The sequence below is a fragment of the Quercus robur genome, chromosome 10 (genome assembly GCF_932294415.1).
Source record: "Quercus robur chromosome 10, dhQueRobu3.1, whole genome shotgun sequence".
NCBI lineage: Eukaryota > Viridiplantae > Streptophyta > Magnoliopsida > Fagales > Fagaceae > Quercus > Quercus robur.
In genome coordinates this window covers 41,705,211-41,722,470 of record NC_065543.1, presented here as the reverse complement: position 1 = coordinate 41,722,470, position 17,260 = coordinate 41,705,211, and the positions used below count along the sequence as shown (strand labels likewise).

Here is a 17,260-nt window from a genome sequence, read left to right as displayed (position 1 = left end):
CCTAACCTTCATTTGGGACCTATACTTACTTATTGCAGCACCTTCTAATGGACATTCCTTGGACTTAGATTGATCATGTTTATAGAGAAGCCAACTAGTGTGCTTATGCACTGGCAAGACTAGGCACTAATCTAAATTCTACTTTTGTAACTTTTGATTACCCACCGGCTATAGTGGAGAACTTTCTGCCTTAGATAAGGCGGCAAGCGTACGTTAATAGACTTATTTCTATTTTTGTTTAGTCTAATAAAAGAAGTAGACAACTTTCAAATGCTTCGTTATACATTTTCATCTTTTTTGGGAGACCAAAGATGCCCTCCAAAACAATTTCAAGACAAAATTTTGTTGTGCATTTTAGCAGCCAGCTCCTATAAATCATAGATCATTGTTCATCATTATGTTTCCCTATCATCTTTGTTACGATGATGGAAAATAATTTAGGTGGCAAACAATTAACATCTGGCTCGGGAGATTGGTCACCAAAACAAAAAAAAAAAAAAACTAGTGGATTACAAATGTTGGAGTCGAGTTTGAGTTGGGAATGTCTGTAAAAGCAGCTTAAGCATCATGGGATTATAAATTACTTGTTGGAGGCCCATCTGGCATTTTGGAACAAGCATCGACACCTTTCCCTCTTGAGTTATGCATTAACTAGGAAGCTTAAAGCACTAGTGGCTTGTTTGAATTGAGGGGAGGGAGGGAGAGTAGAGTATTCAAACAAGCCCTAAAGAAAGATTTAAGCAAGTGGAATAGATGAGGATTTGGGCATGTAGGCATCAACAAAAGGAGATTGTTGAATAAGATACTTGTGGGAGATGGATTATGTGTGATAGAAGTCACAACCGAGTTCCAACTAAAGACGGGTTTCTTGTGGGCTGAGAATCACTAGAAGACCAACCATTAGGGTTGATCGAAAGTATTTCAATGATCAAGTTAAGATACAAGTTGGTTGGGAGGAAAATTTTATAGAGTTAGGGTATTAGAGATTTTTCATATCGTATTGGCATTTTATGTGATATCCCAAATTAAGCATATTTTATTGAATTGGATTGTTTAAGTGTATTGTATGGGCTTGTGTTGAGTCTCACATCAGATGTTTACTAAGTAAAATCTTGGGTTGATAAGAGATTATGAGAAGTCCCAATTATAGCTGGACTAGTTCTTTTGGGATTTAAACACAGATGTAGCTACTAGCAAGTGAATATATTCACTTATGAAAATCCTTTGGGTAGAGTCTTTTGTCTGTCAGAATCTAACTCCTTTGTTCTCTTGTGGACCATATGGAGGAAGAGCAACCGCCATATATTTGAAGATGTGTAACCTCAATCATGTACCTAAGTTATTCCTAGTGAGAACATTCTTTGAGTGATCTAATATCTTGGATCATAGAGAATTTCAATTTATAATTGGTTCATGTTGTAAAGATTATAATTATATTACTTCTACTAATTCTTTAGGGGTATCACATGATTCACATGTTTTAACGAAGTATGCATGAGGTTGTTCCTTTTCTCCAATATATATTATTACTTACAAAATAATTAATCACATGTAAGAGACCACACCCAAATTATTAGAATGTAATTTATTTGAAGGTTGTTAGTCACTGATACTAGGACATCCAAAATTGTAAACATTGGTATAATAACTGCCACAATAAACAAGCATGTCACAATTGCATCTTTGAATGTTAAGTTGCATGAGCATTGTAGTCATATTAGCAGAGTAAGCTACATTTTCACCTAAATTAGATGAGCCAATTTAATAAATTTGGTATCTCAAAAAAAAAAAAAAATGGAAGTATTTGCGATGATTCACCCTAAATTATAGTTCATTTGCAATGTCTACTATAAACTATAAATTTTTATAATCAACTTTGTAATTCGAGATTATTTTATGATATCTATTTTATCATACAAAATCAGTACTAAAATGAATAAGTTAGTGGTCTGATTTGGGTGAAATTTCAAACTAAAACTAATTTGCTAGTAGTGGCAAATTAGTTCATCCTACCACCAAAAAAATTCACTCATTTGTTAAATTCAAAACTAATATTTGGATAGTGGGATTAACATTACAAATTAACTTCGAAATAGAATATTGATTAAAACATTTATAATTTAGGGTGGAAATTGCAAATAATGCTATAGTTTAGGGTCCATATAATTTACACAGAACAAATACCTCTTGTGTCTACAAAACATATATAATTATTCAATTAAGTTGCTTAATTTGAATTGGTGTCAGTACTCAGTAAAGTAGCAGCGATTTCATACATTTGTTTGAAGTTATGGTAAAGCAGAACATCTTCGACGCAATCTATACTGCTTGTTGCTTGTTGATGGCTACTTATGTTAAAAGCTCTAAAAACCCATACAAAGCAAGGCCCGACTTCTTTTGGGTCCACTATCCCTATTTGTGATTTTTTAATTTCATACATAGCCCAAGCTCATGTATTTATTTGAGGAATTTAAATGTGTGTGGTTTAAGAGGGTTGAGAGTGGGCTTATTTAGGCTTACCCATGGACCCAATTTTGGGCTTTTCATGGTGAGCTGAGAACACTTGTAAAAGCTAAAGGCCCATCAACAAGTCTATGTGTTGATCACAAACACAAATAATATGTTATGTTGTCTTTGTCATGAAGTCTAGAAGAATCACCTTACGCTAAGATAAGCAGGCTGGCCATATATATATACACAGACATACTAGCTTCTAAGCACACGTGTGCGTTGCATGTATTTAGAAGCTTTTTTATTTTTTTGGGTAAAGGTTAATAATTTGCATATATTATAAAAAAGAAATAAAAAAAAGGCTAAATTTTAGGAAATAAAAAGATGAATGTGAGAGGAAAAAAATCCTAAAATTTGATATTTATGACCCTATTTCTAAGAGAAGTTATCTTTCATTAATGAGAGTATTTTTGAACCACATAAAAGTTTAGTTTAAAGAGGAGAATTCTCTTATATATATATATATATATATATATTTTTGGGTAAAGGTTAATAATTTGCATTTATTATAAAAAAGAAATCATGTGTTACGCATGCTCAGAGACTCTTCTAATTTTTTTGGCTGAAGGTTAATAATTTGTATATATTATAAAAAAGAAATAAAAAAGGCTAAATTTTAGGGAATAAAAAGATGAACGTGAGGGAAAAAAATCATAAAATTTGACATTTATGACCCTATTTCTAAGAGAAGTTACCTTTCATTTGACATTTATGACCCTATTTTTGACATACACATGAACGTAAAGAATTCCAAAAAATAAAAACAAAAATCTCCAAAAGCCTTTGCCTAATGTAGTCACTATTTTTTTTTTTTTTCAAATTGTGCGTTCTTTAGTTCTTTTTCCTTTTATGTTTCCATATTCTGCATTTGAGGTCTTTGTTGATCCTAAATATGGACAATTTTTCGTTGTTATGGACTTTAGGATTTTATTTAGTCTTAAAAATTGGTGAAAAGGTTTTTCAGGTTTCCTTATTTGCAGTAGTTCATTATCAAGTATAAAGATATAATCTATTATTAAATTAAGTAATTGATAATATTTAAATATGATTTCTTCAAAGTTTGGTATATTTGTCACTTTTGGTTGTTATAGATTTTAGTAACTAAATCTTATATATATATATATATATATATATATATATATATATATCCTCCACTTTAAGGGATCATTTGGTTGGGGTGAATAGGGGAGAGAAAGTAGGAGTGAAAATAGGGTGGGGGGGGGGGGGGGGGTGGATGGTTGGGGTGATATAGAGGGAGAGAAAATGGGGGTGAGGAAGTTTTCTTGCCTTGCCTTGATGCCTATCACTTTTCTATCCCTCCAAATTGGAGAGAAAATGTGGAGGAAAGATGGGGAATTTATGGTAATTACCATTCTACCCCCATTCTTTCCCTTACTTTTTACATGTTGATTTTTTTTTTTTTTACTCGAACTCTAGTCTTTTTTTTTTTTTTTACTAATAAACTATTTTTTTTAAAAAAAAAATTATTTAATAGTGCATGAGAGTAAACTTACATAATTTACTTTTTTCCATCCTCTCACTTTTCTCCTCAACCAAACAAATGAGTTTTCTATCCCTCCACTTTTCCCCCCTTTCAATTAAACACCTTTAGAGAAAACTAAAATATCTTCTATTCCCCCACCTTTTCATCCGCCAACCAAACAGATCTTAAGTATAAGGTAGCTAGCATAGTTCTTAGTGTTGTGTAATACAATTTGAATAGAAGTAAAAGAATATTGTATCGTAGATATGTATCGACCACGCTCATGAGTTTTATTATACATAGAAGTGTACCACTTTTTATTAGGTGTGAGTTTCCTTGCATGCTTGAACTTGCCAAATTGGGTACAGGTATTACCCAACCTGACTTGTATATATATTTTTTTAATAAATAAAATAAGGGTCATGTTAACAAGTGCTCTTAGGGCATTGGTTGACAATCTATTTTAGGAAATTTTTGACACAACTTTTATGGAAAATGAAAAAAGTTGTCAAAACATTAATTTTTTTTTCCCATAAAAAATTTCTTTAAATGGATTTTTAACCAATACCCTAAGGACATTCGTTAGCGTTTCCCATAAAATAAAAGGAAACATTTAATTTTTTTTTTCAAAACTAGACATGGCAAAATGGGCATGTTGAAAATGGGTTGGATTAATTGGATTGTAGCCAAGTCGGGTTGATTTGTGTTTAGTACTAGAAGTTTGACCTATATTTAGAACGCTATGAAAAATATTCAAACTTTAAATTTCTTTACTTTCATTCTATTCTAAACAAAAATGGAATTACCCAAAAAAAAAAAAAAAAACTGACTATAATTGTCCTATGTCTACCAACATAATTACATAAAGGTTTACAATAAAGTTTTTTTTTTTTTTTTTTTTTTTTTTTTAAATTTATTTTTAAAAGAAGATTCATTACTGAAAAATAGAGTCAAGAAAGACACCAACATAAAGGTGGAGCCACTCAGACTTTACATAGACACTATACAAAACGAAATAAAAATAGTGATAGGCCAACAAAAACACTAACAGGCCTAAGGCCAGTTCAATTACAATTTACAACAACTAACATTCCCAGGCCGACAAGGATTAGCACTAACATTCTAGTTGGAAACTCCTTTCTTCAGCAAAAGATTAGCACAACCATTAGCCTCTCTCCAAAAATGTCTAAGAGTGCACTTCCCATTCCCAGGCCAACAAGGACTTGCAATTCATAACCAAGTTAGTAAATTCAGAGGAAACTTTTTATCCTCAAATACTATCAAATTTATAGCCAATTCCGAGTCTAATTAGAGGTAATAAAACTTTAAAAATAAACACAACATATTGAGTAGAGAAGAACAAGTAAATATTTAATAAGACTTGCACCACAATCTACTACACATTAGTAGTAGATTCAACATTGGAAATCTTCATAGATTAAGTGTAAGCTTAACCGTGTGTATATAAGCTCTTAGGCACTCTCCTTTTGCAAGCCGGTTTTCAAGGATGGTCCTACTATTCCACATGGAGTAAGTGTAAGTTTAACCATATATTTATAAGCCCCTAAACAAGGGTGAGTTCTACTCATGGGTTCTTAACATTTGGTATCAAAGCCAACCACCATGTCGAGTAGGGCTGTCCAAACATATCCGGTGAGCCAACCCACCCGGAGACCCGATCGGAACCGATTCGAAACCGGCCGACCCGACCTACTCCGACGGTCGGCGGCAGATTTTCTCCACCAGAAACTGACTCCGGCAAGTCGGTTTCGGTTTCTCTCCCTAAACACCTGAAAAACCCGAACCGATCGATGAAAAACCCATAATCTGGCGAAAAACCCAGATTCCGGCGAGAAATCCAGATTCCGACGAGAAAATTCCAGATTCTGGCAATAAAAAAAAAACCCAGATCTTAGCCAAAAAACCCGAATTCAGGCGCTATTTCACGTAGATCTGACGAAATTTTGAGCAAATCTAACGAAATCTCATCAAATCTGATGAGATTACCTCCGGACCTAGCAAAATCTCATAGATTCCGATGAGATTTTCGCCAAATCTGGGTTTTTCTCACCTTTTCTCGCAGTTTCTTGCCCTTTTTTTGCTGTTTTCTTAGATCTTTGACTCTAACCAACCCGTCCACGCACTCGTTGAAGTCTGATCTGCCCGACCCGTTTACTTCAGCGGTCGGCGGCGAGTGAGTTTTTCCAAAACCCGATTCCGTCGGGTCAGTTCCGGGTTAGGCACAAACCCGACCCGTGGATAGCCTTAATGTCAAGTAATCGGATGCAGCTCATTGAATATGGGATCAAATGAGTTGTGGTTTTGTGGTCGGGTCTCAAAGGAAGCAACCTAGAGGCTAGATTAAAATGGTTTTCAAGGGTGAATGATACAAACTCATGGGTAGAACTCACCCTTGAAAATTGACTTGCATGGGAAGGGTGTCCAAAAACTTATATACACATGATAAAGCTTAACCATGTATTTATAAGCCCTTTTACAATGGTGAATTCTACTCATGGGTTCCTAACATTTGGTATCAGGGTCAACCACCACATCAAGTAATCGGACATAACTCATTGAGTATGAGATCAAATAAGTTGAGGCTTTGTGGTCGGGTCTCAGAGGGGGTGACCTAGAGGCTAGATTAAAATGGCTTACTAGATTAAAATGGTTTTCAAGGGTGAATGATACAAAATCATGGATAGAACTCACCCTTAAACCAATTTGCAAGGGAAGGGTGTCTAAGAGCTTATATACACATGATTAAACTTACATTTAATACATATAGGACATTAGGATCATAAAATAGCAGTTGCTAAAATCGTTGATTGACTTGAGTTGTGCACCCAGTTAGTTGTCTAAATTTTATTTTATTTTATTTTAAAAAAGGTTAGGTCACAGGTTAGATGGGTCATAAAAAAAGAGTTAAGTCACCTAAGGGAATAGCGTTTGTGTGTGTGGTGGCACGAGTAGTGTCTACTCTCTCTCTCCTTCATCATCTGTCTCATTCTCCCCACTATGTTATATAGCATTAAAGGCAATTATTTCTATAATTTGTGCAACACTTTAATAAATATTCCGTTTGTCTTTATCATTAGTGACTCCTTGCATGTTCTTCTTTGTCTTGCACCACTTGTCTTTATCTCATACCAGAGTGTATTGTTTCTATATATCTTTTCCTAAAAAAAAAAAAAACTATCGTGAGTTGGGCTTGACTCCCTTTTACTCTGAACTTAGGTTGATAGAACCTGTAGGAACCAAGTACAAGACTTCTGAGCCTTAGGTCACTTGAGCTCACAATTTATTTGTAGTGGGCTTAAGGATTTCCTACAATGGGTCGTTCTCGGCAGAGAGACTCAAAGTAACACTCAATTGATACTCTCTCCTTGACTGTTTTCTCTCAATTTTTCTGAACCACTTCTTCTCCCAACTTTCTTCTATTTATAGCTAAGGTTAGTGGGGAGATTATGATTACAGCCACCGTTAGTGCTACTGGAGGTCCAATATTATCTGATTGAAGTGGATGTTTAGGTGAAAGGGCGGTGCAGCATTTATGATCTTGGAACTTGGCTCCATTTTGACCGACTATGTTCGGCAACTCAGTTCCCTGGGAATATCACAATTTCCCGAGAACAGTTCGTATATTTGACCGGGAACGTTTGTCCGATCACCTCTCGGAATTCAATACCCTACGCTTGTTCGTACATGAAGGAAGCTCCAAGAAGGGCGCAGGACAACTGGACCTTTCTGTTGGACCTTTGCCCAAGGCTGGTATGGGACTCGGCCCAGGGCCTGTGTGGGATTGGGCCCAGGGCCTGTATAGGACTGGGCCCAGGGCCTGTGTGGGCCTAGGATCTCGGTGCCGTACAGAACCAATTGATGGCCTTTCCAAAAATCTACCTAAACACTCCTTAACCAACATCCTTATCATATATGCCATGTACAAACATCTTCCTCTAACTTCTTGCATAGGGAAGAGAACTAAAAAACTTAGAGCTAAGTCAAGGCACATGAGTTTCTCCATTGATTCAAAACAGGCAACAGTTTTCACTAGACAACTACCTTCTTATTTCTAAAGAGGTGGATTGAGTACCAAATAACCCCCATTTTTTATTGGCCACCATTTATCATGAGATGGTATTATATGTAATCATTGCATGCAACATCTCTTTCATATTGGGGTGGGACAAGTAAGAGGGATGTTGCATGCAATTGTCACACAAAATTATAAATCATTTATCACGTGTCACTTGGTCAAACTAGAAATTTGCTACTACATATTTTGTGGCTGCTGGCTAGCTAGGCTCTAGATTTGGAGGTGGTATCTCATGTATTAGCTACATTGACATCTCTCACTTCGTGTGGATCCTATAGGTGGAGGGGGCCCTAATAATGTGAGAGAGATGCTACATAAAGCTAATATATAAGATACTTTTTCCTAGGTTTGATAACCCAGCCAGAGACGTGTATTAACCAAATCACATGCTACCAAATAGTTGTGATGATTGAAAGTGCAATATACAATAATATTCTAAGTAAATTTATTATTTATAATTTATATTACTAGTTTGATGGGTTTAATCATGTCTATTTAGGAATGATGGATCAATCACAGTTGCTTGAATTGGTCTTGTTTGGCCTGAGTCTGTGTTAGAATTTGATGAAGAGGCCATTGCTTGAGCACCAAGAGGTATTGGCATCTCATTTGAGTGGCCAGAAATGCGGAGGTTACCAGCATCATCTTGGTCCCAGTATACTTCTACCATAAGGCCAGTAGGATTTTCTGCAGACTCACTTTCTGGAATCCTCACTAGTTGAGCTCCTATAGGTATCTGCATAATAATAATTATAATTAAAAGATAAATGAATCAAATCTATATGCAAGCACTAAACAGTAGCTTTCTAAAACAATATAGTAACATAAAATAAATTATGTACCTGAAATGAGGTTCCTAATGTTAAAGTCAAAGTTGTTAACCTCCCCTCAACAGTGGCACTCTCTAGCTCTGCCTTCTTTGCAATGTTTAAGAAAACTTCATTAAGAGTTGTAAGGCCAATTTGGATGTCAGATATTCCAAATTCTCTCTTTCTTTCTTCGAGATCCTTGAAAAATTTCTGTTTGAACGTCAATGAAAAAAAAAAAAAATCATAAATGCTGAAATTGTGACAGTATCATTCCCCAAAACTAATAGTCTAACACCAAGGAAAGTTATATATAGAATTATAGAATAAATTTTGTTGTAATCAAGGTCCTTTTTTTGGCACTGTAAATATAGCATCTAATCTTTCTAGAAGCATGTCATGAATTGCATTTTGGCTTATCTACTATTTCTTGTAAAACATTCATTCCCTTTCTTTTTCGGGATAACCCAAAGAATGCTTTATGTGAATTGCGGAAGTGTGCAATTGCGTCTGAGCTAATACAATAGGGAAAGGATCATAAATCCCTATCCTATATGGTAGTAGGGACAACATCACTCAAGCCAAACACTTAAGCCTATTGAAATGGACCCAGTTATGTTAAATTAATTCTTCAACTTTTTCATTTTTTCTTCCTACAGGACTTTTACTCACACATATATACCCAACAATCTTCTCCTCAAGAGTGAGTGCATTGTCTCTTTGTGGGCTCCAAGACCTCTTTATGGGCCATGAACAAATCCTACTATGGGAACCCCATACGTCCATGTCAACTTGTGTTGGCTCCAAGTACATGCAACCTGTCCTTGCTCCTACTGTGAAAAGGACTTGTACCTGCCCTATCTACAAAAGGTACAACCTTACCACCTTGTGCACACCAACATTGGCTACGATACAACATGTTCGGAAGACAAAACCTCGGGAAGACTCTTAAGGACTTAATATAAGATATTAGGACACCACTTAAATCAAAAGCTTAAGCCTTTGGGCCTGAGTATGTTATATTAATACCTCAATTTATATTTATATTTTTTCTTCATGTGAGACTTTCACTCATATGTGTGTACCCAACACATGTATTAACTAACATATACAGTGATTGGTGTTTCATCCAAGTTCAAATTGGAAACCAAGAACAAAAGATAGTTTCCATGTGAAGATAACAAAGTAGAAAGCATAACACGCTTACCCTTAAAAGGCTCTCTCTATCATGAGGAATGACAAAAGTTAGGAAGGCCTCATTCTCCACTTTTGGCTCTATGTTCAAATTCTGTCCAAATTTTCCCAATATAAGAAAAACCAAGCATTTGTGAGCCCAAACAAATTTTGGATCATTGTACTTATTCAACTTACATATTTAAAGAACTGCTTTACAGCCTCATGAGTTTCAGTGATTGCATCTTCAACAGGAAGAGCTTGTCCAACATCACTTCTAGAGAAGCTCACATTGGCAATAAACCCTATCCCAAACCGTGACTTTAACCTGATTGATGTTCCAATGCAACGAAGCCTACCCTTTGCCATGATTCCTATCCGATCACCTAGGATGTCAGCTTCTTCCATTGAGTGTGTTGTTAGTACAATTGCACACCCTCTCTTTGCATCCTTTATTATATCCCAAACATGCCTTCTTGATATTGGATCCATGCCAGTTGTCTGCAAATCACAAATTACATCACATAAACATATCAAGTAAACCAATGTATAAAGGGAAGATTTCTTATCTGTTTACCGGTTCATCTAAAATGACTAATTTCGGATCACCAATAAGGGCTATTGCAAAGCTGAGACGACGTTTCATTCCACCACTGTAACTACCAGCTCTTCCTTTGGCTGATTCAGTGAGTCTCACCTCATCTAATAATTTATGAGCAATCTGCATTTCAGTCAAAGCTTTTTTCTTTAAGAAGTGGAGAGTTTAAAGAGTCATTTTGTATCAAATGAGCTCATCAAGAATGGAAATAAGCATCTATTTAGAACAACATCTTCAAAGAAAATTGCAAGTAGATGCCTAGTTTGGGATTAAAAAACATGTTCAGAGTCCTTAATCAATGGTAAGAAGGAATCTACCGATTCAATGTAATTTGGTGGTAGGCCTTTGATACTTGCAAAGAGGTAGAGGTGCTCTTGACCAGACAACGCATCCCAAAGAATATCAAACTATGGTGATACAAGATCCAAGCAAGTGTTAGTCTCTAATTTCCTAATAAATATATTATTGCTATTTAGTGGAAAGATTTTTTATTATATAGACTTAAACTATGCATGCTATTAACACAAAAACTTGAGAAACAGAGGGGCTATTACCTGTGGACAAATTCCTATGAGTTTTCGGATGTTTGACATGCCAACAGAATTTCGAACAGAGTGTCCATAAATGGTTGCTATTAACAAGGTAGTGTACAATGCAATTACATTCCAAGGAAATTGTAAATCATGAACCCAAAAAAGGGAAAAAAAATGGAAGAGAACCTACCATCTCCTCCGGTCACTGGGGAAATGCCTGTTAAACAATTGATTGTTGTAGTTTTTCCAGCTCCATTTGGTCCAAGAAGACAAAATAACTGATCTTTTCTAAAATTCACCCATAAGCCCTGGAGTAAATTTGCACAAAGGCAGTGGTTATCATAACAAGTGAATAATCATGGTTTGTATCATGTGCTCAATTTTTCCTACAACATTCATATTGAGATCCCTAAACTCCAATTATACACTTGCTCAAGTAATTATAGCAGGATCTGCCCTTAACTTGATTCTTCCAAATGACCATCTTTTGACAACTATCAACCAATTTGATAAATTGTATTTATTCATGTTGGACAAGCTATGTCCACTAAGGTAGTAATGCAATATAAAATTTTAAATAATGGAGAAACAGGAAAGTCATAAAATGTGCACTAAACTCATGATATACATTGTTTATGTCAATTTCCCAAACATCTCTAAATATAGGTACTTATGTCAATTTCCCAAACACCTCTAAATATAGAAACTATAAAATGTCAAGTCCTCACAACTATGTGTAAACTGAAATATAATGGAGGGATGAAAACAACAACTTTCTTCTCCTCCAAAGCATGCAACAAAAGTTAAATGTCAAGATATTCTTATATTAACATGGAAAGTGTATACTTTCCTACAATTCTTACATTAATAGCATGGTAAGGTGGAGTCTGTTTGCATCGACAACAACCAATTTTTATGGTCTTAGGATATGTTTTTACAAGGCCATGTATTTGAACTGCAGCATTTGGATCATCAATCCCCTCCCTGGCTTGTTGTTTTACAAGGTTTTCCTCTTCAAGGACATCTTCATCATCTGGAGTAATAAGCTCAGGCAATGGCTCTAAACCAATGCACCTGCAAATGTTGCCCTCTGCAAAAAGAAACTGCAAAATAAGTGCCTATCTTTGATATCAGCTAACAAGGAGAAGCAGTGGCCACATATATATCAAGAATTTACCTTTCACCTTGTTTCCACCTTTGCCTGTCCAATACGAAGGATTTAAAAAGTAGAACAATGGTTTCCTCAAACCAGATGCATTTGGGATTATGTTATCAAAGTAGATAGCCAAAATAAACCACAGGAAAAATGTAGATGCAAGCCACTTATATATACCATCCTGAAAGAACATGAGAAAAGAGAACAAAAATGTAAATAGTGGAAAAAGGATAGGAAATAAACGGAAAGCTATGTTGATGTAAATTGATGTAAGATATTGAGAATTGAAGTGTGTTCTTACAATTGTCATTACGCAACCACTATCGTCTGGTGGACAGTCAGCCCGCCTACCCCAGCTAATGCCAACACCTTCAGGCTGTGAACTCGCATCTGTAAACATGTTAAGGGCCTGGGCAAGCAGATTTGGTGGAAAAAATGACCACATAATTCTATACTTTATAGCAAAGGATTGATCATAGGGGAATCCAAATGCTACTGTCATCTGAGACCAAAAAAAAAAATTATTACAATCAAATGGAAAACCCATTTTCTTAGGATTTAGCATTAGAATCTTGCCTGAGTTATGAAACCAATGACAAATATAGAGAATCCCATTGTTGTTGTTGAAGATGACTTGCTAATGAAGGTCGACAACATGAATGCAAAACTAAGCTAGCATCATAAGTTAGAACAATTTAGCAAAGTATGTTAGCACTAGACATTTTTAATTAAAAACTGAAAGCATACCAAATAATGGAATAATATTCAGGAACAACAAAATTTATTTAAAGACTGCTTAACTTCTTATGGATTCAATTGCTTAAGTTTCTTTTACAGAGAGGTGTGAATTTTCATTTTTTTTTTTGGTAGAATTCTTAGAATATGATTTAAGTGCATGTGAAAGCTTGTATGTATTGAACATGTGCATTTTAACCACTGCAGTTTACAAATAGGTTTTCTCCATTATTGTAGCTCTATTTGGGACAGCATATGCCATTTTCTATCACTTATTTCTTTTCTTTTGTTCTTTGAATTGAACTTTGTAGTAAAATCTACTAAATGAAAAATTGAACAAGATATTTTCTGAAATTTCATCATAGTATAGCTAGTGTTGCAAGATAGAAATTTACCATATTGATTTGGAAAAGAAAGAACAGAAGGAAGACAACTGCAAAGCTGTTCTTCAAGAAAATATCAAATCGAAACAGCATTCCAAAGACAACCATTAAAATTGATGAAAGAACTGTAAGAATTCCCTCCCATGTGAGCCATGACAACCAGAAAGCAGAGTCATATAGACCCATCATAGTCATTGCCTGTTAGAAATAATAAGAGTATGCAGAAACCAAGACATAAGACAATAAAGTGGAATCAAACACGCAGCAGTGCTAATAATGTAAGGGCTAGAATTCTTAATTAGTTCCATCTTCAAAAGTTCAGAATTTATATAGTCATGAATACCTGGCGAAGTTTGAGCTCTTTCTCAGTGACCAAAGAACCCATTTGAAACACAAAACCAAACATGGCAGTTGCAAGGAAAAATGGAGGTACCATTGCATCCAAAGAAGAGGAGAATTCTATTCTTGGGTGTGCAAATTCCTTAAGCCCAACAACCCAGCTAAAGTTAGGATCTAAAATTCAAAAAGTAGAGTGATAAAAAAAAATGACAAATGCAAGAGGACCTGTTAAGTAGAATCATATGTAAAGTAACAAATAAAGACAATGTTTATGACCTCCAATGAGAGACCTAGCAATTTCACGCTCAGCAGCCAATTGAAGTGGAATTTGAAACTTGAATGTGCGATCTTCTCGCTTAGTAATTGAAGTGAAGTTAGTTTGAATGCCATAGCTTATCACAGTCTTGTTCCTCACTATAAAATGTAAAGCTCCCGCACTCCGCCTAGGATTGCTTAAGAGCCATGCATCTACCTCTTTCTGTGTTCCAAATGCTTTGACCTGCACAAACAAGGAACAGAACCAGTTTTTTCATGGTATATGATGTTCTAAATATGCTCATGCAATAAGCTTCTTTATAGACCTGCCCAAACTTTATGGTAGTGAATATAAAAGCAAAAGATTTTTAACAATATAACAATCAACCATGGTTCTTAGATTGAAAACATCTTGGAAGATTTGATATCATGACATAGTGTATCATGTTATAATTTAAAACAGAACGGGAACTTTACATCTCTTACACCAAAAAAGAAAAAAAAAAAAGGATAAAAGATAAAAGGTAAATTTACCTCATGGTACCATAAACTTAATTACACTTTAGCTTCTGACTATTAGAAAGTAACACTAAATCTCTTTATAATTTTTATTAAATTAACATGTTTTGATGAAGAGTGATTGATGCAATATCTACTACAAATTTACTAAATCTTACAAATTGATGTGTTAACTTTTAAATACAAAACAAAATTAATCAAAGTTTTCTTTATTATATTATTGATGTGATACCAATTAAATTCTTTTCCAGTTTGCCACATCAATTATCAAACTTTTTATTTTTTTAACTGTAAAATTAATGGTAGTTTTAGCAATTTTCTTTTGTAAATCACTTGAGTGATACCACATCATCATCACCCGACCCACCACCTAGGATTGTGGCCTTGTGATTAGGGTTTTTGTGTGGCATAGATCTTGAATTCAAATTTTAACCTAGGTAGCTATGGCTGGTCGCCTACTCCCTTTGTGCTTTTTATTTAGCAAAACAATCTCACATAAATGTATATACTATTTCCTATATACAATATTTTGATAATTATCATTATAAACAAAATTTATCAAGCTGGAATACGAAATATTACTCAAAAAATACGCATAAAACGAAATTTCTTTTTTTTTTTTTAAAAGGCAATACAAAACACTTCAGTACAATAATTGGTGGCATCAAAATAATCCATTTGTTTGGCTTTGCAAGATTTAGTACCATAATTTTTTTTTTTTAAATTACAACATGTAAAGTAACACCCATATAATCTTTTTAAGACACCCGGATGATGGACTCAATTGACTTGATAGATATGTCGTAAATCCAAAAGTCTCAAATTCCATCTAACACACTATCGGTCCAAAAGATTTCTGAAGTGGCTCAAAGTCGCAAAGTGGAATAAATTGTCTAAAAGAGTGAAAATATATATATATATATAAAATAACACCCACATAAATATACGTATTAGTGGTACACATGACACAAACATATACATATGTAGTACCTTCTTGATGGGAATCTGACGACCAGGATTATTGTTCATGATGGCAGTGACAATGGTGTTAATGGTGGAGCTTCCATTCCCACTCCACACAAAGTCGAAGCACGGTTTCCTGATGTGAGCCTTGTGCTCACATGGAGGGATTGGGAACGAGGCCACCACCTTTGGGTCAGTGACTTTGCCATAGCTCAGTTTGTTGCCTTTCTCAATGCTAAACAAGAGGAACACGAATATGAAGGACGCAAAGAGTTGGATCAACGTAGACCTTTTGTTTCGCTTTGCAAGGATAATGTTTTTCCGTAACAGTGCTCTGAACTGTTGGCAAAATAGAGGTAACCCACTTTGGAAAACCACCATGGCTTTTGGGTGCTGCTTGCAAGTTTCCTTTCCACAATTTTGCTTTCTTCCAAACTGGGTTTTGGTTTTGGCCTTTGCGTAGGGACGTTACATATATGGGGTGAGTAATTATATATGGCATTACTCCATTTCTCTATTGTTATTATCGAATTATATTTATGAAAAAATATATATAAAGTATGGCATGTCTAAAGGCTCAATAAATTTCACAGCATTTTTTTATAACTAATAAAATTATGGATTATGATTCTTTAAAAAAAAAAAAAAAAAAAAAAGCCATGGATACAATAAAAAGTAATATCATTGAAAATGATGCGCACCAATCAAAATGTGCCATGTGAACAAGTTATTTCAAAATTACTTAAGGATTTGGTTAGTGATTGAAGAGGAAAAAGTATCTCATAAAATATCTTTCTTACAAAATGTAAGAGTGTCATATGCGCGGGATGAGACTTACACTTGTTGTGAGAAGGATGTTTTATAAGATTATTTAAAAAAAAATTGGTAGAGATACACAAGTTAAGATAAGATATATTTTTTTCTTTTTTCTTTTTTTAAAAAGTTAAGATATATTTAATATTCTATTAAATGATAATTTTATACGTTACAAAATAAAATTAAATTGGGCACAAATTTCAAGAAAACACATAATTTTAGGTAGAGAATTAAATGTTCTTATGTCACCAACTCTATTCATTTATTCCATTTTTAAAAAGTATTAATTGCATCATTCACATTCTACTCTTTTTATAAATAAAAATTTACATTAAAGTTTACACAACTAATATTTGTTATAAATGCCCCTTAACCCACTTAAATCTCTCTCTCTCTTGTCTTACATGTATTTTTTTTTTTTGTTCTAATCCAATTTTCAATAAAGTGTATGGGTAATGGATCTTTATCGAGATCCATATTAGAATGAATTTACGTGCTTTCTAAAAAAAAAAAAAAAAAAAAAGAATTTACATGTCGAACTCAATAAACTAATAATAAATATATTATTTTTATTACAAAATGTGCACTATAACTCATACTATTATTATTTTACTATAATTTCTTTTCAAGTGCAGGGTATCTAAAAAAGTTACCCATAATTGGTAATGTTTTTAATGTCATGTCATAATTACCTTTTTCTACTCTCTTCTTTCTTAGTTACTAAGAAAAAAAATATCCAAAATTTAAATACACATTTATGTGACTTGACTTTTCAGTAACTAAGCATTTTAAAGTAGTAATTGTCTGTTAAGAAATTTTGTAGCTCAACTCACATTTTAAATTTTCCCAAGCAATACAATTATATAAAAAAGGAAAAAGAAAAAGGTGGTGAAG

General features: G+C 34.3%; 1 protein-coding gene across 1 annotated transcript; it reads right to left on the bottom strand.

The window, feature by feature from the left end:
- Positions 1-8,513: 8,513 nt before the first annotated feature.
- LOC126704171 (ABC transporter A family member 2-like) lies at positions 8,514-15,931 on the bottom strand. Its single transcript, XM_050403196.1, has 16 exons — positions 15,578-15,931; positions 14,090-14,312; positions 13,818-13,987; positions 13,487-13,672; positions 12,933-13,028; positions 12,658-12,858; positions 12,378-12,537; positions 12,064-12,290; positions 11,391-11,508; positions 11,222-11,298; positions 10,985-11,074; positions 10,647-10,790; positions 10,268-10,570; positions 10,104-10,184; positions 8,933-9,109; positions 8,514-8,826 (listed from the first exon to the last, which is right to left on the bottom strand). The coding sequence occupies exons 1-16, from the start codon at positions 15,929-15,931 to the stop codon at positions 8,572-8,574; spliced, it is 2,862 nt and encodes a 953-aa protein (XP_050259153.1). The 3' UTR covers positions 8,514-8,571.
- Positions 15,932-17,260: the final 1,329 nt, after the last annotated feature.